The 23,975-nt window shown below is 38.1% G+C and overlaps 1 protein-coding gene across 6 annotated transcripts in view; it reads left to right on the top strand.

The window, feature by feature from the left end:
• The first annotated feature begins 1,100 nt into the window (after positions 1 to 1,100).
• The window catches only part of LOC124298036 (transcription factor A, mitochondrial), a 35,710-nt gene continuing 12,835 nt past the window's right edge, over positions 1,101 to 23,975 (top strand). For 3 of the 6 annotated variants that reach the window (XR_006906710.1, XR_006906709.1, XR_006906708.1), the window contains exons 1-4: positions 1,106 to 1,386; positions 3,755 to 4,136; positions 6,295 to 6,390; positions 8,620 to 9,400. Coding sequence is in view for 1 of the 6 variants with exons in the window: in XM_046749594.1 (XP_046605550.1) it covers positions 1,316 to 1,386; positions 3,755 to 4,136; positions 6,295 to 6,390; positions 8,620 to 8,832 (762 nt within the window). In the remaining 5 variants the exon portion in view is untranslated. Of the gene's footprint in view, positions 1,387 to 3,754; positions 4,137 to 6,294; positions 6,391 to 6,765; positions 6,864 to 8,619; positions 9,903 to 23,975 lie in introns of those variants that run through there. The other 3 variants (XR_006906711.1, XR_006906707.1, XM_046749594.1) reach the window with 3 other exon arrangements.

Below are 23,975 nucleotides of genomic sequence, written 5' to 3'. Positions count from 1 at the left end.
ATTGATATTAATATCAATTGTCAATTGAATTTCTACTATAATAAAAGTAAGTAGTTTTTCATTAAAAAAATTGTAAATATGGAATATGTAAATAAATAAATACAATGATAAATTTACCTTCTGTCGCAAGATCAAAAATTTCTTTTGTAACTTTAACCACGTACAAAAGATTGTGTATGCAATCTAATAATTCTAATCGTATTAACTTCTCCATTTTTTTTTTTATTGTTCCAACAAATTTATAAAAACTTGAAAAATTATTAACACTTCTATATTTTCAAACTATATTTTGGTATCAAACTGTAGCACTGTTTATTAACCGTTGGGCACGTGGTTTTGACTAATCACGTGATCAAAGCACTGCGAGTACCTTACCACCAAACCTCCAGTGTTCGCAGTAGAAATATGGTGGTTATTCATGACGTCATATATTTCCCTAGGGTACTGCGGCCGTATACTGCAGTCCATATCGGAACGAATTTTTCTACAGTGAGAGCACTGTGCAGTGCTCGCAGTGCATATCGGAACATACCCATTGGCATACACGACTCGCGTGTCCCGCGCATGCGCGATTAAACAAGGTTAGAGGTGGGCCAATACAGGGGGAGTTCACTCTTTACCCCCACTCTAAGCAATTTTGGCAGGCTGCAGGAGTAGGGCGCGACAAGTTACGAAAACAAAATTCTACTAGAAGTGAATATTTTAGAGTGGTAGAACTGCTAATAATAATAATGTGCACATGTGCAGCCGGAAAATAATATTCCGCCATTCTTGTATCCTATGTTAGAAGACCGTGGTCTGCGATTACATAATCACATTACTCGGTAGAGAGCGCTCTTAACATCCTAAGTAATGCTGACATGTTACTATACTCTAGCAAGAAATAACTATAGAAATATAGTAACTGCGAATTTTTCAATATTGTGTTGGTACAGTATAGTCCTGCAGCCTGCCAAAATTCGGTCCCATCTAAAAGCATTGAGTGAACTCCCCCTGGGCCAATATGCAGCTTTCTCATTCTACCGCGTTATCGCCTTCTCAGCCCGCTCACGCGGTCTATTCTTATTAGTCTATGGACACTGCCGCGCAGTCTATCTCTATAAATCTATGGTTTCGGAACGCACCCGTTATGGGTGCATACATACGTGATACTTACACACACACGTCCATACATACATGGCGTGCATGGCTGAGGTCGCCTTAGGTATTCGCGGCTTGGTATGGCTTAGTACGTATTGTACATATCTACCGGAACAGGGATATAAACAGGAAGAAAAGTAGCAGTTTCTTGTGCGAATGAAGATCCGATTCAACCATGGCCATGAATGGGAATTTTTTCAAACTTTGTAACGTAATGGGACCTTATAGGAATCTTTTGTCATCAAGGTATTCATCATATACTATAAATAATTTTCATAACCTTCAAACCGCTGGTATAGTCAGAAATGGAAATAAGAAGTAAGCTATACGATTGATGTTGCTTTTCTAAGGTGCGTGGCGATTGGCTGATTTGTATTCTTATCTCGTCGTTCGTCTCATTGTGCCAGGGTCTTTACTTTTGCCAAGTTATAAAATGATACAATCATAACCATTATCGTAGTCAACACTTCATGTATCACACACCTATTCCTTCTGTTATTGGTTAGATTATTATTTTCATAATTAAACCATTTTTTTTTCCATGATACTCCTGTTTAGAAAATTCATTCGCAAAATATTGCTTAGCCAACGTCATCAATTTCAATAAACATTTTCATTAGCTGCAACACTGCATCGCATAGCATCATACGGAGAATCTACTCTGATTCTTTCAAACACATATTCGCACAGTAACTGGTTGAAGAGCGATTGTACACAAGTCACACATAAATCATGCTACAATGTCGCCTACCCTAATCAAGTCGAGATTAATATGTATTTTGAAACACTCTGAGGGCTACAGATATGGACAGTGAATTTCTTACCTCATTGAGAATGACCAAGAATAATCGATTATTTTTCCCAACTAATTGAGTATAATTGATTATTGCTTAAATTCGATTATTTTTTCTCACAATCGGTTTTTGTTTTTCTCCCTGTGAACGACACAATGCAATATTAATTTATGTAGTTAAAGTATGAATTATTGTCATTGTCTTATTTACTAAGTACCTTCGTGGTATAGTACGTGAAAGGTAAAGGAATATTCAAAAGTTTTTTTACACCTGAAATTGAAAAATATTTGGAATGAAAGTGTAAATTATCAAAAAACTTTTCCGCTGTCATGATCGGCGTTCCGCACATGTTTTCCCCATCTTCTTCGACCACCTCTTGTCTGTACCTGCTAACTTTTCAACATTCCTTATAGTAACGTTATAGTCTCTATCCTATTCTATTTCCATCCAGCTTTAAGCCACTAGGTATCTCCCTTACTCCACTAATCCCCACTAATCTAGATTTTCGTACCTTTCGTGCACTCGTACTCTGTGCCTCGAGTCTCTATTAATCCACCATTCATCAAGTACACTTCAATTCCAACCTTCGCCAAATCAACTTCTAGTCCAATGTCCGATAAATACACTTCTATTTTACTTGTATTTGTGTATTATTTTATTCTACTCTCAATGGTTTTAAGAATAGCAAACCAATTAATTAAATTCTCATTAACAGATTTTGTCATTATTATTTGCAGCTAATCTGTCTGTTGTATTTAGCAACAAATAATAAAATAAATGTAATTTGAAGTCAAGACTAATTGCACAGGCACAGAACTCAAGTGAAATTACGATACCCAGGAAAATAATATTTTGAGGGTTCTCTAGATGTTAAAATATGCAAATTTATTGAAAACTCAACTTTTTATGTACGCGGTGCATATCATAACTGTCTCGCTTTCCTGAAAACATAGAATCAGGAAGTTGAAAGAGATCTGGTTGTAGAACCCTTGGTTTACTGTTTTAAGATTAATTTTAAATTGGCAGTAGATTAATTAATATAGCATAAATCAATTCAAACCTTGCGATCCTTTAGCAAATTTATGCGAGCACCAGAGTATTTCACTTCAGGGCAAATAGTGAAGTGTATTTCAACCAATTTAAATGCTTGTTCCCACAGCCTGTGTCTGACAATTAGCGGAAATTATTTTATACGTAATTAATATTTGTAAGTTACATAATTCCTATACAGATAAGGCAGAAATTAATGACGTTTGCATAATGAATTGTCGAACTAAAATTCATTACTTTGCCGTTTTACAATAGCTTTGAAGGTGTTAAGTTTGCAAAATGTGCTTACTTTCAGCTGGGTGTGTTTCACGAAATCTTAGACAATCCTGAGGTTATGCAATCATTAGTTTTAGCAAATCTCCATATAGTTTTAGTTTCTAATGTCATTATAATAATGCACTTTTAGGAAAACTTGGAATTTTGCAAAATTGGATTGCCTGAAATTCAGTAAATTGTGATACAGTATTGGCATACTCATCGTGCAAACACTACTTTTTCAAAGTTATTCTGGAGTAGAAAAATAGCCATTCTGTGTTTATCGTTTCATTACTTTGACGTTATTAACTTCGATTTCATTCGTTCTTCATTCTGTCATTTTATCAAGTACATTTTTGTACCTAAATATCCCCAATACTTGAATCGTAGTGCTGGATCAATCCATTGCGTTTGTTGATTACCCTAGGATTACCAAAGTATAAGCGGGGACTAACTACTCATTAATAAAACTGGCATGACTGCAGTTGTTAATCTACTCTCCGTTATTCTTCCAGATTCATTTTGCCCAGCTATCAGCCAGTAGCAACGTTGAAGCACTCCTTAGAAGAGCGACTAGGATTATCACCGAAACCAAAACGTCCATTATCTGTATATTTCACTTTCATGCAACAACTGCGGCCTATGTTGAGGCAAAAGTATCCCGATCTCAAATCGCCGGAAATAGTAGCAATGATTGCAAAAGAATACAAAAAAATGGATCCTAGTCAAAAATCAAAATTGGAAGAAGAACGTAAAAACCTTTACAAGGAATACAGCAAAGCAATGATAAATTACGAAAATTCGATCACAGATGAACAGAAGGAACTGATTAAAAAAGCTAAACGTGATGAAGCGGAGAAAAAGCTCAAACGAATGGAAAGAAAATCACGATCACAGGTACAATTCATAGTTAAGATGCTGTAGTCTAGGTGGCAAACTTGATTAGACCCGAAATCTACCATTTACTATCCAGACTCTGTGCAATTTACCAATCTCAAATCTTCACCACAGAATTAAATGAAATATTTTTTGACATAGTCATGTATTTTTCTTTGCCTTGTCGCGATCGACAAGCCTAATAGCCGCGATCAACCGGGTGGCCATCCCTACCATAATCGGTGTTTACCGACCAAGTGAAATGTCATTGATTTCAATTGTTATCAACGTCTATGCATCACAGATATGCAAATATTACAGCTAGCACAATACGATATGCAGTGCCAAATAAATTATTTGAAAACTTTCTCTTTTCATGCAAAAATACCGCATTATTGCTACATAAAAAAAAAAAAATTTCTGTATTTACGTGTGGCAATGTCTATAAAATTCCACTAGCTGCAAATTTTTTGGATCAATGACACTTAAACTCTTAAAATTTCCAAGATTAATGCCATTCAATGTCGTCAGTAACGACTAACTATAGCACTGTGTTAAGGTAACTCTACCATCGGCTTTTGTTTAAAAGGATTTATTATGTAAGTCGTAAATAATAATACGATGTAAAATGAATTTAGGGAAGCCACAGAGTAAAATATTTATACGATTTCAATTATCAGAAATAACTGCATAGTGATTTGACTCTGGTCGTCAAAGTGATGGAAGATGTGGCAATACGATACTGTTAACGTCATTGACTATTAATCGATTCGCACCGCTTCAGTTGAGAAAGTTAGGCTGTTTAACTATAATGTTGTCAAAAACGCCTAGTCTTCGTGAATGCACATTCTTGGTTATTTTCAACTTTTTATTCGCTAATTTCTTTTCGAAAGAATCGCTAACCTCAAGTTCTTATACGACATATAAAGCGTATGTATAATTTAGTTCCAAAATAGAACCGTCTCTGAGATTTTTATCGAATTGTGTAACCTACAATATTGTCTATGGCACACCGAATGACATTTGTGTTCTATTTTAACTTAGGTTGCACTTGCGTTTTTAAATAATCATTTGCAAAAAAAAATAGTCTCATCTAATAATAGCCCTCACCATTTTATTTGACATTCAAATGTTCAGAATTTTTGTATCACGTAAAATGGTAACGGACCTGATCAATTTTTTAAAAGGATTGTGAGTTTGTTATCCAAATTTTTCCCAATACAATTTCTCTTCAAAATCGACTGAAACATGTCCTGAAGTCTAGCAGCATAAATGACAAATCTCTTCTATATTTTGTAAAAAAAAAATTGTCATTTCAGTCAAAACATATATAGACATAAACACATGTAAAACCTTTTTTGTGAACTTTCTGAAAGTAATTTTTTCTCGTTTCCAAAACAAATCAACCTTAATTTTAATAAAGAAATCGAAAGTCATGAAGACTTAATGGGCCATGAATTTCATGATGTTCAGTTTTGCTAAATCATTGACCAATGCTGTTCGATTTACCCTGTATATACCACAAAACGAAAAAGTCCACCTCATTTATCAACACTATATTCTTTTCTTCTTCTGATACTTCTGATTAATATCATGGTAATGTTTTATTCGGTGTCATAAGACAGCCAGAAGAAATAAAGTCTTATTTTACATTTCGGCCCTTTGAGGAGGGCCCTCCTCAGAAGTGTAATATTTTTTTTACTTACAATCAAATTTAATTTTATACATTATAATGTAAATCGCGATGAATAACTACAAAATCAATTCAACTGTACTGACATTAGACATACGCAAAACCAAGAATAAAAATAAAAGAAATAATAACACGCTGTTCGAAAACAAATCATGTCCGGGAGAGAAAAGCCAGGTCGTCAACTACAATGACAACAAATTATGTTAGATTTATGGGTCTTGTCAACCAACAACCAATGACTAGAAAGACAACAATTTTTTTGTTTGCAACTTCTTTACTGGAAGATTAGAAGACAATCACTTTTGTACACATAATCTCAAAGAAGTCATTGTTGAATATACCATGGATGTTACGTATTGAAACATTTCTGAAAGAAGTCTGATCTTGCAAGCGTTCAATGTGACATGGAATGTGTTAATTGTTAAGACTGCAAATGTTTCTGTTTAATCGAATATCACTTGATTCTTATTCTATACATTTTTTCAGCAATTAAAAAGTTTGGGAATCCCAACAAGACCACCATCGGCCTATAGTTTATTTGCTCGTGCAGCAGCTGAAAAAAGAGGATCTATGAAGATTAGGGTAAGATCATATAAGTTTTCTAATGCATATTTTCTAATTGCTTCTCTAGTTTGAAAAAGTATTAATCATAATTCTTGAAGAAATATTTAATCTTATTGAATCAATACTGAAATATCAAAGTTGTTAAAAAAAAAAAAAAAAAACCATCCAACCTCAACTTTGTCCTAGAAAAGTCCTGAAATAGTTTGATTCATGCTGGAAAATTTGACATGATACAGTTTCGATTGAAAACTGTAATATTTCATCCGTAATACGCGACCTTCTTATGGAAAATATAATTCATCAGGCCTCCAACGTGTGTACATAATACCTACACATGTGTAAATTTCTTTTTTCAACACCTTACCAACTCACCTTATTCTTAAAAACTCAAAGGAAGACGAAATTAAGATCCTAGAAATTTTCAACTAATAGTCCTAGAATCTTCTGGAATACTCCTGGAATTTGAAGTCTCGATTGCAGTAGACACCCTGGTGGGCAGAAAAATATTATACAATCGAGTTAATATCAAAGAACCATTTGTTTGATCTATTTTATGTAATATTATACAGTGTGAAAAAAGACACTGTTTTTTGTTGTTCAAAATTCAAGATGAAAATATTGTTCCAAATGACGTACAAAGAATGCTATCCAATTTTGAGGTCTTAATATTTATATTTCGAGGTGCATCATTGCGCTGTTCCATTTCACATTTCAATAACATGGGAAATTTTTTTGTTTAACTCTGACATTTTATAACTCCACAACACATTAATGTACTGACAAGACCAGAACAAATTTTTGTAGGGAATTGAACGCTCTACAAAAAAAGTCAGTCATCATTTTATGATAAATATACTTTTTCAAAAGTTATTTATGGTCAAAGTTCAACAAAAAATCTCAAATAACTTTTACTGCTCTATTTAAAAAACAAAAACCAAATCCACTTACGAATAATCTGACACTCTCATCTTCTTTCCTCCTTAGATCCTTACAACTGTTGTAAGGTATTGTGACTTTACCTTACACTTTTGGTTTTCGTGATATTTGACTGAATTGATTGAAATGAGACACCCTGGATATACAACTCAATGTCTCTCTGCCTGCCTGTCTGTCCATACGTTACCTTATAATTCCAGAACTACCGAACTGATTACGAATCTTTTTTTCTATGGATAGCTACATCTCTCCAGATTTTTAGCTATATTTCGTTACAGCCAGATAAATAGTTTTGGAGATATAAGGATATTTGTAAGCCAAGTCGGAACGGGATCGCACACTTATCCGAACGCTGACTAAACTTTTGTGGATATTAGAAAGTTATGCTCAAGAGTTTTCAATGTCTCGATGAGCTCTACTAAAGCATATGGCTATGTCTAATAGTTTTGCGACAAGAAGTATTTGAAAATATTAGCAGGTGGAGCTGCATCGAGCTGCTAATCTTGAATAAAATTGTTAATAAACAGCAATATCATAAAATTGATACACTCGCAATGTATGTATTTGATAAAAATGCAAAAAAAAAATTTACCTTTTTCCTACTGACGAAATTAATAATATAGTTCCAAGAAAATTTTCTACAATTTTTAAATGTTTCGAAAACTCCGTAGATATTGAAATTTGCAACTTTATTCAATACAATCTCAGTAAACAAAAAAAGATTAAACCGTATCAAACAGATATGTTTTGATGTCCTACAATCCGAAATTCTCAAGAAAATGTATTAAATGATTCAAAAATCAAATCAGAGTGATCCACGAAGATATTCGGAATATTTCGTCACGCATTGAACAAGATTAAAAAAAGAAGATCTAAGAGTAAACGATATTATAAAAGTGCTATTGCCATTCACAGATTCGTATGAATTCAAAACGTTGCAGTATCCAAACAGAAACGAATGAATTGAATTGTTTGAGATGTGTTAAATTTCATTCGAGGTTCATTTGAATGTGTTCAAAAGAATCATTTAGAAATGGAAAGAAACGAAATTGTGTATTACAGAGTGGATCAAATTGAAATTGCGTTACAATTCGACCATGAATAAATGGAAAGAAACCAAATCAGTAGACATATGTACATTCGAAGCATTTTAATGAATAATTCGAATTGATCTTTACATCATGTAATCCCCTTGTAAAATTCGAATTGGTAGACATCAAAATGCAATTTTTTATAGGACGTAGCATAGGACGGAGATTGAGTTTTGACATTGAATTTTATCTCCATGTGAATTACTATTTTTTTTCTCAGGACTGGCAGACAAATATGCTGCAAAAGTGGAAGGCTTTGTCTGATGAAGAAAGGCAGGCATATGAAACTGAAGCAGCTAAATCTATGAAAGAGTTTAAGGAAAGTATGAGATTATGGAAAGAGAGAATGAAAGAGAGGGGTGAAGATGAATCATTGTCACTTGCGAAGAAGCTCGGTTCAGGTAAAACAGGATCGAAGCATGGTTCAGAATAGCATGATGCGTGTCTCACCCGATCACACGACTTTGTCAGTAAGGTCAATGGCATGTATTCTGGGCCAAAATCGGAAATAACACCCCAGGGCTGGGACACGAGCCTGCATAATAGTATAGAGCAGAGTGAGAGCTTGGCGAATGATTCATGTATTGAAAAGAAAAATGTAGTGAAGAATTTTAACAGTGTAAGTAATAGCACGTACGGCGATGAAGCTACGAAAACAACATTTTTATCGTGCACAGAAACCGACATGGAACAGAAAACATTGATACAAAGTGACAATTTCTCACAAAGTGCCACAACAAGTCATAAAAAGTGCATTGATGTGGAAATCACGGAAAATGAAACTCAGAAGAAAACCATACCGCAGCAGCAAACTTTATTGGAAGAATTAAAAACTGATGGAAAATCAGTTCATCCTCAGGGAGGAAGTGAAAATGAGCCTAGTACAAATGATATTCAACTCAAACCTATCGATCCAGATCATACTTCACATCAAATAAATGCCCGTCATACGTTAGAAGCCCTTAAGTCTAAGCTCACCAGTTTGACGAACAAACTCACGAGTAAGTTACACAGAGAGTATATTTATTTTGGTGCAATTGCTGTCGCCACATCAATTCTATGTTTCTATAATCTTATGTATCAGCCTTAGTTAACTTTACCTCACGTCAGGTTTGCCTGAATGTACATACATATATATTTTCGTAGTTCCTTCTTATTTTAACACCAATTTTATTATTTTAATTAGTGATACCTTGTAACAGTTGCAACAAAGGTAATCGCTATTATCACGTGGTATTAGGTATGTAGAATGTCACAAACTAAGCAATTTGTTAAGTACTATTTTATATGACATTTTCACACGCACTTGAATTAATAGCTCAGGTAAGAGAAAATAGTGAATTACATATTTTCGAACTGACATTACAGATTCAAATTTATCTCATGATGTAAGTTACGAAAACGGAAACATCGGAATCAGATAGGCTACTCCGTCAGAAACACGAATTCATTTGGTGATAATAAATGGAAATAAAATTCTACGTATCGAAAAGTGCCAAAAAATGACAGTATTAAACGTTTTATCAAGACCCAATTAACTTTTTTCTTAGAGAACTCAGAAAATTGAAACAAAGCAACTGTCCAAAATTAGAAACAGACATTTCTTGGTGAAAAGTATTTTCCGAAACTTTCAGAAACTCCTGCGAATATACTTAATTTCTAAATTCCTGATAATTTTCAGTTTCTCTTAGAAATTTTGCGACATAATCTATGGAAAACAAAATTTAATACCGGCAGGTTTATGGAAAGACCTTAATATTATTTTGCAAATTTCTCATTTCTCTCAGAAAATCATCCCAGATTTCCATAACGCGGTACCCCATAAATTATGCAGGAACATTGGAACTTAGAATTGTGATGCAAAATGAAGTTCTGACAATATTAAAATTGGTCCGATTTTAAGTTCTAATTCGACTTGGTAGGATATCGTCATGTTACAGGATAGAGGGGGGTTGGTTCGACAAGCGGTTGTCAAACCACCTCTATAACCACCCAAAATGTTATTTGGGTAAATTCAGGTCCGGTTTCGTCGCTATCCTCGATCCGGGAATATTGGTAGGAGTGATAATAAGGTGGAGAATGTATATAATTGTTTGTATACATGCTTTATCAGAACTGGGAAGAAGTGTAATTATGTAATTAGGTGAAGCGGATTGGGAATAGATGAAATGAATATTTAGAGAGGTTCTTGGCGTTGGTTATGTGAATTGAAGTGTATATGGCGTATACGCATCGGGAAAAACCAGAAATTTTTCCTACCGGGAAGAAATCGGGAAAATCATGTAAAATTTCCTGGTACTCCAGAATAATAAGATAAATTGTGCACAATTAGTTCACAATTCATATTTTTTAGAGAACATTTTTTCTCATTTCGCCTGGTTGAAATTGTGTACTAATATGGAATCGAATTTGGTGGTAAAAGGGCGTATAATGTTTTTTTCGCGGCAGTCGGGATGAAAGCACTCACAACGCATATCTATAATCTATAATCAATGTAACCGAAAAAATGAATAAAGGTAAAAAGGTCTTATGTTTGGTGGATACGCTCTTTCACGTGCGAAATATATTTTTATTTATCACATTTATAAATAATATAAGGTCGCATCCGCCATTTTTGTGTTTTTTTCTTGAACGAAGCCAAAACTTTCAAAAAATTAAGATTTATCAATTTCGAGAAGAATTTTGTTTTGAAATTTGGTTATTTTTATTAGTATAACATTACAAAAGGCACGATGAATAGAGATTCAGAGAAACGTGTTTTGATATAGAGAATAACGTGGCTGCCATGGGACAATATATCACAAAGCGGAAAAAAGAAAAAACAGAAATATAATATATCGTGTGGATGTGGCGTCACGGACTACGTGATATGTTTAGAGCCCATGTCGACCCAACCGCGACATTTGAAAAGCAGTACTTACTTCACAAATTTATTTATTTTTTAAAAGATATCGGACGTAACGGCTTATGGTCGTATCCGCCAATATTTTTTCTCTCGCAAACGATTTAAAAACCTTTGAAATGTAAAGATTCGTCGATTTTAGAAAGAATGTTCAACATTTTTTATTTCTCAGAAAATAACATCGGACGTAAGGGTATAAAGTCGTGTGTAGGCGCATACGACCTTACACCATCAGAGAACGTGATTATTTTTCATAAGCTTCGTAATGAAAAGATATAACGGACAGTCTGACGACGATTTACCATTAGTTGATCCATTTTCCAATTTCAAAGTTTTTGAATATATCCTCATGTTTTTCGCGTAAATACAAAGGGGTAAAAATACGCCTTTTTACCTCTACATCTGGTATAGGGTTGTATAATGGCATATACGTTCTTATACCATTAGACACACGATGTATGTACCTGATGCCGAATCAAGGTTCTAATATATTTTAGATATAGCCCAGTCATTTTAGGAGTTTAAAATGCATGAATTCGGAACAGCAATTTTCTATCACGAATAGTCGCGGCGGAGGGGGGCGAGGAGGGGGTCATTAGTAGTTTAAATTCATATTTTCCGGACTCCACCCCTCGTCCTTCAGACGCCATATTGAATTTATGGGGTTACACCTAGTTGGCGACCGAAAAAAAGGCGTGTTTTTGTGATTCTTTTTGGAAAATTGGTTGCAGATTTCGAACTTTTCTTTTCACACTAAAGGGTATATCTTTGAGTATGTTTCATAATTTTTTTATTGGACAAAATTCATAAATGTAAACGATATAGTGTATCGCCCGCACCGCTGATCAAAAGAGGCCTTCCGCGGTGACTACTGTAACTTCCCAACCAATCATCTGAAATCGAAAAACCAAATAAATTTAGTTTTTGTATCGCATTATCTACTCCTGAATCGAAGGATTTGATAAAATATTAATTTTTGAAAAATGAATCAAATTTTGGTGAAAAAATCACTTCATTTTCCTTGATATAAAAAACAGTATGTATCGAAAAAAAATCATTCGATTAAGGACTACCGATTTATATAAAAAAAAATGTATGCAAAATTTCAAATAAATCGATACACTCGTTTTTGAGATATCGTGGTCACCGATTCTGAAAAAGTCGTTTCGAGAAAAACGCGTTAGTTTGAAGTCGGGTGTATACATAGGTAAAGTCTAATTTATTACCTCTAAATTGAATCATCGATGCCCGGCCCATACAACAATCCTGCAGACGTATCAGCCTCTAAAATTCCAATTTGATGTTGTCTTCGCGATAATCTCGCTTCGCGAGTATTAGATTGAGCGCGGCGCTCGGCCGTGTCCACGCGCTTTTCATCTTCCGTCACGTACGCGTGACAATTTCGTCCGCAGCTTATTCCCATTGCTTGCAGCATTGTCAAAAGTGAAGCACATCCTTCATTGAACATACATGCAGCGACATGGGCAGCTATGTTCACCACTATCAATCCACTCGGTAAAATCTTCGGACGTATTTTCCATATGAGTTGATTGTAACTTTCGTTATCGTTTTGTGTAAAACCACCTTTACATCTTTCCAGTAAGTTTTCATTGGAGAGTTCTGTGTAAATTGGTTTTATTGCGTCTAAAAGATTGACTGGTAGTGCTTATATAATCGCGTTGATAAGAGGCAAGTTCACCGTTCGCGAAAGCGCACTGCTAAGAGCACCAAGACTTACCTCCGCCCGGACAGGTTTCTCACGCGGATCATCATCGGTTGAACTATAATGATTAAAGGTTGCCCATATCGCTTTTTTCATATTTGCCACCGAATCTGCGTTACGACGAATGGCTAAACCATAGTATACCGTCAATTTATCAATCATTTTACCGGTTAGCTTATTCCTGCCGCCAAGTCCTTTATTTTTTTTTACACACTCGCGCAATCTACATCCCATTCGCTTTTGAACATGACAATGCATTCCTTTTTCGTCACGGTAATTCCATCGTAAGGAGAGGCGTTTAGAATACCGGTGAATCTTTTGCTATCACTGTCGCTGATATAACTAACGTACTTTACGCCGTACTTTTCTTCTGAATGTTTAAACATTACGACGATATCGTCTACCTCCATTTTTCCGGAAGATCCTGCGTGATTTGCTGAGCACACAGATTCGTGTTTTTCATACCACTGCGTATACTCGGTAGTATCGGTTTTGTTTCGCGAAGCCTCGCACATCTCTTCTCTCTATCTAATAAAAAAGTTTTGAATAAATGAACAGGTAAAAAAGATTATAATAACAATAGTATACGCATGATGTTGGCGGTGGGGTGAGATGCCAAAAACAAAACAAAAAGCATCTAGCAAACAAAACTTCCTTTGACAGCTGTCATCGGCTGCTTATAACAGTCTTTGACAAATATTTTTATAGGTATCTGTTTCTGACACGCAAAAAATAAACATGCAAACGAGAATTATCAAGATGATTCCCGACGGGAATTGTCTTTTTCGCGCGCTGGCGTATTGTGTATACGGAACTCAAGATCGACAAGCAGAGGTGAGACTGAGTATCGTTTCAAATAAATCATACTGGCAAACATGTCAGTAGAAGTAATGAAACAGAACTCGAGGAGAGTTATATCCTGTAAATCCTTGATCCGGTTAACCACTAAGTAAGGGCCTTCCCAGTCTCTTTGTAGTTTCGGACATCGTCCTTTCTGTCTTCGAGGTTGAAAGAGCCAGACAGAATCTCCGGGATTAAATTTTATATCCCTGGCTCGAAGATCATAACGAGTTTTTAATTTGTCTGAAGCCATAGAAATTCTACTTATAGCAAAGCTATGAATTTCTTCTACTATGGGGAAAATAATAACTATAGCAAAATAAGTCGCCAAATGCAATTGGGGATACATGGCATCGGGGGTTTTGTACATGTGAGTGGATTCGTTTACGAAAACAATCTGAGTAGACCTGCATATGGAGTCAATAGCAATGTCGGGTTGATTGGAAACAACCGATCAACAGTTGCGGACCTGTCATCAAATCAGCACAAATAAATTCACCTGCCTAACAGACACTATATAAGGAAATAGTGAGGCGCGAAGCGCGCAGGGGCGTAGCCCCTAGTCTTACAAAATAAACTTTTCACGACGATATTCAGAACTTTTCCAGTATGGTAACCGATGATTGAAGAAACTCCAAATAACGAAGTAAAGCCACGTTTTTTTCACGTTCCATAACCAGAAACCGTCAATTCAATCGATCTTACACCATCGCGTTTTTTACTGACTTCTTTCTTTTCTTCAGCAACAGCTTTTTTAAAAATCATATGAGAAACGGTGATGACAGAATCGTGAATGTTTTTTACAACGATATCGTAGGTAAACTCATGACAAAATTTCGGCATGTCCATTATAGTCCGCAGAATTTGCGAGCACTCATTACAAATATAAACCTTCTGTTTATTTCATACGTATGGCCAGCGTACGAGCAGGATGGAATTACGCGATTGTCGTGTTGGGATATTTCGGATGAGAAGGAAAAGGTTTCCGTATTAATTAGTTGACGATAATGTTTGGATGAAACTCGATAATAAACTTTATTGATACATAAGCAAACGACGTGGATACTCGCTCTCCTTCTCCGGAAGACTAAAACGCTCTACGCACATCCGTGCACACCAGCGCTCCTCTCGTCAACTACACACACTGCACCTCCCTTACAGCGCACGCAGGCGCGGGAGATACGAGTTGGATAAACTCACTTTCTCAACACGTCGCACATGTCACCCACGATAAAAATCTTTAAACGTAGTCCACGCGTTGCGCTCGTTTGAAATTTGACTGCACCACCGCAGTCTTTATGTTGAGGCTTTTTGTTCACAAACTAGCTTGCTTCGACAGAAAGGAATGGGAGTATGGTGAATAAAGTGGCGTAAACGATGTACAATACAATAGAACTTTTTTATTTTAATATTGGTCACGCGATGCCTCACACAGTAGCATTCGCTGACGACTGACTCGCTTCGTTGCGCGCCAGACTCCTCTGCCCCCACATAGAGAGAATATTACATGAAGGTTGGGCTCGAACATGCGCGCCTCGCATGCGATGGACTGTCTTAACACTTCCGCCGTCCGAGCGTTTGATAATAATCCCGAGATTTGTACTTGACCCGATAAATTTTTTTTTTCGGGAGTGTTTTCGTAAAAATATCGGCTAACTGCGCCTCCGTAGGTACGTACACAGCGTCGATCGCGTTGCTCTCTGACTTTTCGCGAACATAGTGATATTTTATATCAATGTGCTTCGTCCTTTTATGAAATTCGGGATTTCTGACTAGACGGATCACGCTCTGGTTGTCTACGCACAACATTGTCGGTTTTTCACATCTAAACCCTATACCATGTAGTAATGTACGAAGCCATACAGCCTCTCGTGTCGCGGTTGCTGCTGCTACATATTCCAACTCCGTCGTGCTCAGTGAAACAAGCAGAACAGAAACAAGCTTTTGTGTCTAAGACGACCATGTAACGATACCATTCGCAAGACAAAACGCGTACCCCGTTGTCGATCTTCGTGTTTCGACGTCGCTCGCGAAATCTGCGTCGAAGAACCCTACCAGCTCGATTTTTGACTCACTCGCTTGGTACTCGATACCTACATCTATTGTTTCGACTAGATACGATGTAATTCGTTTGACTGCTTGCCAATGACTTTGGTTATGGTTATTTATGAACTTAATGACCGCGTTCACTGAATACGCAATATCTGGACGTGTAACTACGGCCAAAAACATTAAGAATCCCACGGCTTCACGATAAGGAACGTTTTCCTTCTCGTTTTTCTTTGATTCGACTGGATACAGAATCGTATGAGGATCCGCCGGTACTGACATTCCTTTCGCTTGACTCATTCCAAATTGTTCGATTACTTTTCTCGCGTATGCCGTTTGATGAACAAACATAGTTTTCAATTTTGATCTCGACATATTTGCATCCCGACGAAACTACTACAGTCACCACACGTTATCTCGAATGCTTCGCTTAACGCTGCAATTATGCTCTCGATTACGTCGATGGACTTTGATGCTACAATTTTGTCATCGATAAAAAGCGCGAGATACCTCGTTTCCCTCATATACCCCGTAAAAAACGCATCTGCCCGCGTCTGTTTCTCTCAAATTAAACCGTTTTAAAAACCCTGTGAACTTAAGGTTCCAACAACGCGGCACTTGCTTCAACCCGTATAACGATTTCTTGAGCAGGCAGACTACACTCTTTCGACCGCCGGCTTCCTCGCTGATCTTGAGTCCCGTAGGTAACTCCATCCAGATATCCTCGTCAAGCACGCCGTGCAAGAATGCCGTTCGTACATCGAACTGAACGGTCTCCAGACCGTTCTGTGTTATGATTGCAAGTAGAACTCGGAGAGAGTCGTATCGGACAACTGGCGAAAACGTCTCCGAGAAGTCGATCCCTTCTCTCTGTTTGAAGCCCCTAGCGAATAACCGCGCTTTGAATTTCGACATGTTTCCATCTGTGTGCCGCAGAATTTTAAAGACCCATTTTGAGTCTATGGTCTTCTCGCCGAGAGCGCGCGGAGCTATTTCCCACGTTCCATTCGTTCGATAAGCTTTGAGCTCATCGTCGATCGCTTCCGCCCATTCGGCAGCTTGCGGACCGAAAATGGCCTCTTGACGCATTGCTGGTACGTTGTACTCCGCGAGACACAACGCGTATATTACTGGAGGGCGAATGGACTCTCGATTTCGTATTTTTCTCCGCATAGCTGCTGCTTGCTGCTCGTTCTCTTCTTCTTCTGGACCAGCTTGCACTGCCCTCGCGTTTACGGCGGCCGCATCGCCGGCGTCTGCGTTACCGGCGACAGCTCCGTTACCGTTTTCGTTCTCTCGTTCCTCAGCTTCTTCATCACTCCACGACGGCAGAGTGAACTCGCCTTCTGAGCCGGTCGTTTCTGAAACCATTCCGTGCGTTTTCTCGTTAAAAATTCCGTGTCTCGAGATAGATACGTACCTTTTTGATGGGTCGTACAGACGATAGTTTGACGTAACGCTATCATAGCCGACTAGAACGAGCTTCTGCGCTCGTACGTCAAACTTCGTGGTTTTCTGTTTCGGCACATGTGCATAGGCATCCGAGCCAAAGACTCGCATCCGACGAAGGTCCAGTTTTTTCTTTGTCCACTGCTCATACGGGGTGCGGCTTCCGCCGACTCGTGATTGTCCCGTTCTGTTGATCGTGTAAACAGCTGCTGCCGTTGCTTCTGCCCACAGATAAGTAGGAAGATCCTTTGCCTTCAGCATCGTTCTTCAGGGCCGGATTTAGAGGTCGAGAGGCTTCGGGGCAACAAAGGAGTGGAGGCCCCCTGGCCCCAAATTATTTTCCAAATAAAGTGGACAATTTTTTTCCGTTGAGCTTTTCAATGAATAATTTGTTGTGGAACCAAGGATAGATTATTTTATTATTTAACAAACATATAAATATAATCGGAAACGAGAATTATCTGAAATTAAATTCTAGCGTTAACGAACGGAATCTTCCGAGCTTTTTTTGCCGAAAAATCGTTGATGATTTCGCTGAAATCCAGTTCCCGGAGTAGATCACTTTCAATACTCAGGAGAGAAAGCTTTGATAGACGATTTTGTCCCATCGTGGTTCGAAGCCTACTTTTTATAATTTTCATTTTTGAAAATGAGCGCTCTCCCGTGCAATTTGATACCATCAAAACCAAATACATTCTCAGTGCAATTTCAAAGTTTGGGAATGTAGCTCTGAAATTTTGATCTTCGAGAATTTGGTAGTAAAATAGTTCCGGAGATTGGTCTTTTCCATAGTCCTTTTTGTATGAGTCGATCAAAGATACAAATTGAACCAACTCATTACCAAGGCTAGGTTCTAAATCATCCTGATAAACCTTTACCAATGCCTCTGCTGCAGCGTGCAGATTTTCAGCATCCATCTTGTCGATGTGATTGAGAAATCCAAATCTCGAACGTACAGTTTCATAAGCATGCAATCTTTCAAACAACAAAATTGAATGAGCAAGCGTTAATTTACCTTTTAAATATTGGCATTTGATCATGATATTCCAGTCGCCTAAACGATTAAATAATTAACTTACGCAGAACCAAACAAACGCATGATAAACAATAAATCATAACCTCTCCGTAACCGTTTTTTATGTTCTTGTTCTTTACATATATTTCGTATATTTAAATGTTGAGAAAAACAACTTTTCTTTTCGTATTGCACAATCAACTATCACATTCAGTTTGTATTTTAGATTACAAGATAAAGATGAAAATACTTACGTCTGTCCGTACAAATTCGAAAGAATTTACATATGTTGGACAATTTTCGCAAGTTCGTAGCTTCTTGGACACACGTGAATGTATAAAACTCCGGGATTCCCTGCTACAAGCACGCCACTCAGCGGACACTTGTCGAGGCTACGACGGATCGTACAGACAAAAAACGGGGGAAACGGGTATCGCTGTATCGACACGCAAATACGGGGAATAGGCTGCCAAACTCCGCAGAATATACTCTATCAATTCCTTATCGAATTGGCAACTTTTATTTTATTCTAGATAGCCACGAACAGGCAAAGGGCTTTTGAAGGTTACAATAAAAAGAAACAAAACTCACACTTGCCACTTGCAAGGTAAAACAGCGAAAGAAAAATTTCTAAAAGCGAAAACAGCTTAAAAAAATTTTTACTAGTGTTTATATACTAGTTGGAATTTGAAAATTTTTTTTTCGAAGTCTCAATTGTGGGGGCCCCTCTTTCGTGGAGGCCCCGGGGCTGTAGCCCTGGTTGCCCCCCCCCCCCCCCCCCTAAGTCCGGCCCTGGTGTCCATCGACGCCATCTTGTACGCGAAGAATCCTTCTTCGAGCGTCCCGACGTCCGACGCAGACTTAACGTGTCCCACACTTCATTCGACGTGTCACACACTAACACGCATTCAACATGTTCGTCCTCTAGCGCTGCCGTAATTATCGCCGCTGCCTTCGCATCGTCCTGAAGCCCCGTTTTCATTCGACCCTCGTTCACGCCTTCCGCGTTTTCCGGTTTCGTCCTCGAACCGTCGACGACGTCGAAAACTCCCGTGGCTTTCAGCACTTTGTTGATACGATATTTCCAGGCCTGGTAATTTGTTTCGTTGAACCGTTTCACTGAGGCTAATAGCCCGTCGTGCGGCATCTTCAGGCTTCAAATGTCAGGGTTCACTATCCAGTCGGTATAGTAATCAGTGCAAAAACTGGACCAACATTTGTGCAGAGCGCTAGCTGAATGTTACCTCCTTCCCACTACTCCGTAACTTATACACAGGAGTCAAGAATCAACCATAGTCGCCACCATCTTTGATAATCGACGACAGAGTTGACTAGTGGTGAATGTAGGAACTTCCTTGGTCAGAAGCGTACATGTATGCAAAATCATTTATGGTGCCTATGGGGACCCAAAATTCTCAAATTTTTTTTTCGAGAACATGTGCAGAACAGTAGCCTTACAATAGTCTGTAACAAGAATAGGATTAGCTAATGGATCAATCAATATTTTGAAATAGGACAGAAGTACGCGTTTATGTTTATATCAAAGTGTACACTATAATTACTTGTCAATTTTTTTATTGCACATTTCTTGCAGAGATCAAAGTCTTTTTCATAACTTATGATTATAAATAAATTTTACAATCGTTGCCATATCATAGCTACAAAAATTTGCGAAAAATGTTTTCAAAAATAGTTCAACAAAAATATCATTTATCATTAGTGTGGCCTTTAAAAAGCTTATCTTAAAAAAGTCTCTCTCCAGATCGATTAATAAAAAGTTTGAAAAATTCTTCGCATATTGGAGGCAAACAAAAACACTCAGCGATAAATGATTACGCATTGGGAAAAATGAGAGTTTGATTTGTAATTAAATTATAAATTAGCTATAAAACCAGATACCTAGTATAGCTGGTCTGTGTGCTCGTGCGCTCGCTGCGCTCGCTTATTCATTGTCAGTATTTTACCAGATGATGCGAGATTTACCAGATACCTCACGCCCTCGCTGCTTGAGGATTGTTCAATGGGTAATAAATATTAGTTCGCTAGTCCAAGAAGTCAAGTTTCACCAGGTTGAGGACCTGAAGCGCAAAAACCATGGAGCACTTGTCCTGGAAGTCGAGTTTCTGCAGGTTGCGGACCTGGAGCGCGGAAACTACGGAGCGCTTGTCCTGCAAGTCGAGTTTCACCAGGTAGCGGACCTGGCGCGCAGGAACTACGGAGCGCATGTTCTGAAAGTCGAGTTTCACCAGGTAGCAGACCTGGAGCGTAGGAACCACAGAAAATTACTCATAAACGTCAAAAGTCAACAGCTTAAGGACATGGACAGTAGGGTGCTTTTTTTTTGGACTATTTTTTTTTTTTTTCGGTCCCATCGTGAAATTTTGTTGGAAATACAACAAAAAAAATTCCCTGAAAGATTGAGCCCTTAATATTAATATTAAGTGCTCGCCCAAGGCATGTAAAGATTTCCCGCTTAAAATACACGTAAACTTCAATTTTTTTCTTTAAAACATCTACAGTTCAGAGGCATTCTATTGTGTAGTCTAGGACGACAGTAGGTTTTCTTCGGAATGAAATGCTCTACAAAAGTGCTCATTGCGGTGAAGTCGTAACTCACACCGGCGAAGTCGTACGGGCCACCCAAACCCAATTTTTTCATGAAATTCTTGTCTTTTTGCCCGTATCTCGTAAATAACAAGAGCTACAAAAAAAAAATATTCAACAAATTTGTAGGAAATTTAATTTCCTACAAAAAAGTTCCAGAAAACCAAATTGCTAACATCGATATTTATTGAGATATTGGGCTTTTAAGGTGAGGAAGTATGGAATTTTCATGAATTATTGAGTTGGAAAAAGCACCCTAATGGACAGCCAAAACTACGCATCGCGAGTCATGGAGGTCGAGTTTCACCAGGTAGCCAACCTGAAGCGCAGAAAATACGGAGCGTATGTCCTGGAAGTCGAGTTTCACCAGGTAGCGAACCTGGAGCGTAGGAACCACAGAAAATTACTCATAATGGTCAAAAGTGACCAGCTCAAGATATGGACAGCCAAAACTACGGATTGCGAGTCCTTGAGGTCGAGTTTCACCAGGTAGCCGACCTGAAGCGCAGAAAATACGAAGCGCTTGTCCTGGAAGTCGAGTTTCACCAGATAGCAGACCTGGAGCGCGGAAACTACGGAGCGCTTGTTCTGTAAGACTACTTTCACCAGGTAGCGTACCTGGAGCGTGGAAACCATGGACCGCTTGTCCTGCAAGTCGAGTTTCACCAGGTAGCGGACCTGGAGCGTAGGAACCACAGAAAATTTTTCACAAAGTTCACAAGTCACCAGCTCTAGGACATGGACAGCCAAAACTACGGATTGCGAGTCCTTGAGGTCGAGTTTCACCAGGTAGCCGACCTGAAGCGCAGAAAATACGGAGCGCTTGTCCTGGAAGTCGAGTTTCTCCAGGTAGCAGACCTGGAGCGTTGGAACCACAGAAAATTACTCATAAAGGTCAAAGGTCACCATCTCAAGGACATGGTCAGCCAAAACTACGGATTGCGAGTCCTGGAAGTCGAGTTTCACCAGGTAGCAGACCTGGAGCGCGGAAACTACGGAGCGCTTGTTCTGAAAGTCATCTTCGAAGCACTCGTGCGTGAAAAAAAGGATCAAAGCTTCCCAATTCTGTAACACCCGATCAACAGCAGCCTGGATTGAAGAAAAAAATGCCAAGTTTGAGATTGAGAAAGTACAGAAGTAAACAAATAAGCAGTCGAGACAATGCAAAATTACATGCACACTCCTGAACACAACCGATGTAACGCACTTACTTGAAGAGACAACCACCGCGTTGCACTCGGGTGCAACAGTTTGCGAGGTTTCAGTTCTACGAATATCTGAAACTCTTGTAATCTTCCAGATCGATTGCTGCTGTGCGAGAGAAGTAAGAATAGACTGCTCGTATCAAATCTTCTAAACTTCTTGGCAACTTTTTAGCTGCAGCTGAAGAGCACAGATGAAATGAATGACAAACGCATCCAAGGACGAACAGATGTGGTATTATTGCTTTGAAGCGGGCTTGTACTCCGTTGATATTTCCCATCATTACAGATGCGTTGTCAGCCGCCAAACCTATCATATTTGTCACCGGAATGTTCTTCGCTTTGAAAAAATTGCAGATTGCGGTAAAGATATCATTCGCAGTGCAGGATTGTACTTTTATCAGCCCCAAAAATCTATCCTTGCATTCGTCATTATCGTAAAATCTCACTACGATAGCAAGTGATTTTTCTGTGTTGATATCGGTAGTTTCGTCGATTATTATCGAAAAAACACAATTTTTTAACTTTTCCGAAATGACTGATATCTGTTCCTTGGCGATCACGTCTTTTGTTAAGTTCGTAGCTTTTGTTCGGCAGCATTTTATCGCTTTTGCTATTTTCGAATCCGGGCATACAGACGCAACCAGCTTCGACAAATGATCCATTAAGAGGAACGGCAAATTGTGTTCGTGCAAAAACATCGTGAGCTTCAATTCAGCCGATTTAACCAGTTTCTCCTGTTGTTTTTTTTTGTCGTTAAAATGCTCACTAATCTTGACCGTCCTCTCAGCTTTTCGCATATTTTCTGTATGAAAATCAGTAACCTCATGTCGTTTTAGGTGAGTGAACCCACCATTAATCGTTTTGAGACACGCCGTGCAGAACGATTTGTCCGATTTTTTTTTCCAACCATGGAAAACCGTGTTGCCAGCTGTCCTTGAATCTTTGTTGGTACGATTTACGTTTTTTCTTGGAGGGTTCTTCGACATAATGATCTGATGCATAGGAATCTTCAGCTAGACCAGTTGTAGTGTCAATATCAGTTGTCGTACTTTCTGAACAATCAGAATTCTTTTCGGCATCGGCATACCTGCTAAAATCATCATCGATAAGTTTTGGATCGAAACAGCAGTATTTTTGTAGGGCGAATAGGACACATTTTTGTAAGCGAATAGGACACACAAAACGGTCATAATGGATTGAGCAAAATTTTCATGATACTTTTTATTTTATGATGACAATATATTTTTATAGAAAAAAAATCAAGTCATATATTGAGATAAACGACTCGTTTATTGCAGTGTCGAATGTCTCGAGGTTTAAGGGAGCAGGATGTTTTCGGATATAAATAACGATAGACACCATCAAGCATGTACAAACGAAAGATAAGGTTTTATTATTTTAATAATGCACGAAAACGTGTTATACTCGATAGCTGATGTTAGACGACTGACTCGCCTTCCGGCCGCGTTCTCGCATAACGCCTCTCTCGGCCACGCATGGGAACATAGTTAATGATGGCGTTGCATCGAGTGCGCACGCAGGCGCGCGACTATTCGAAAAGTCCGATAACCCTTTTTTTTACTCAATATCATACACACTTACTTACTGGCACAACAGACAGCTGATTAATTGACGATATGGGAGGATTCGAAGGACCAGCCTTCTCAATATCCGATGAATCAACATCGTCTATCTTTCGTCGAGGAACGAGGAATCTGGGAAAAATGTTGACGGGTATTTTTTTTATAAAAACGAGCAGAAAATCAAGTCAAATATTCTATATACTAAT

This window comes from Neodiprion virginianus, chromosome 2, assembly GCF_021901495.1.
Source record: "Neodiprion virginianus isolate iyNeoVirg1 chromosome 2, iyNeoVirg1.1, whole genome shotgun sequence".
Lineage (NCBI taxonomy): Eukaryota > Metazoa > Arthropoda > Insecta > Hymenoptera > Diprionidae > Neodiprion > Neodiprion virginianus.
The sequence above is the reverse complement of the archived record's forward strand: the minus strand, read 5'-3'. Positions and strand labels throughout refer to the sequence as shown.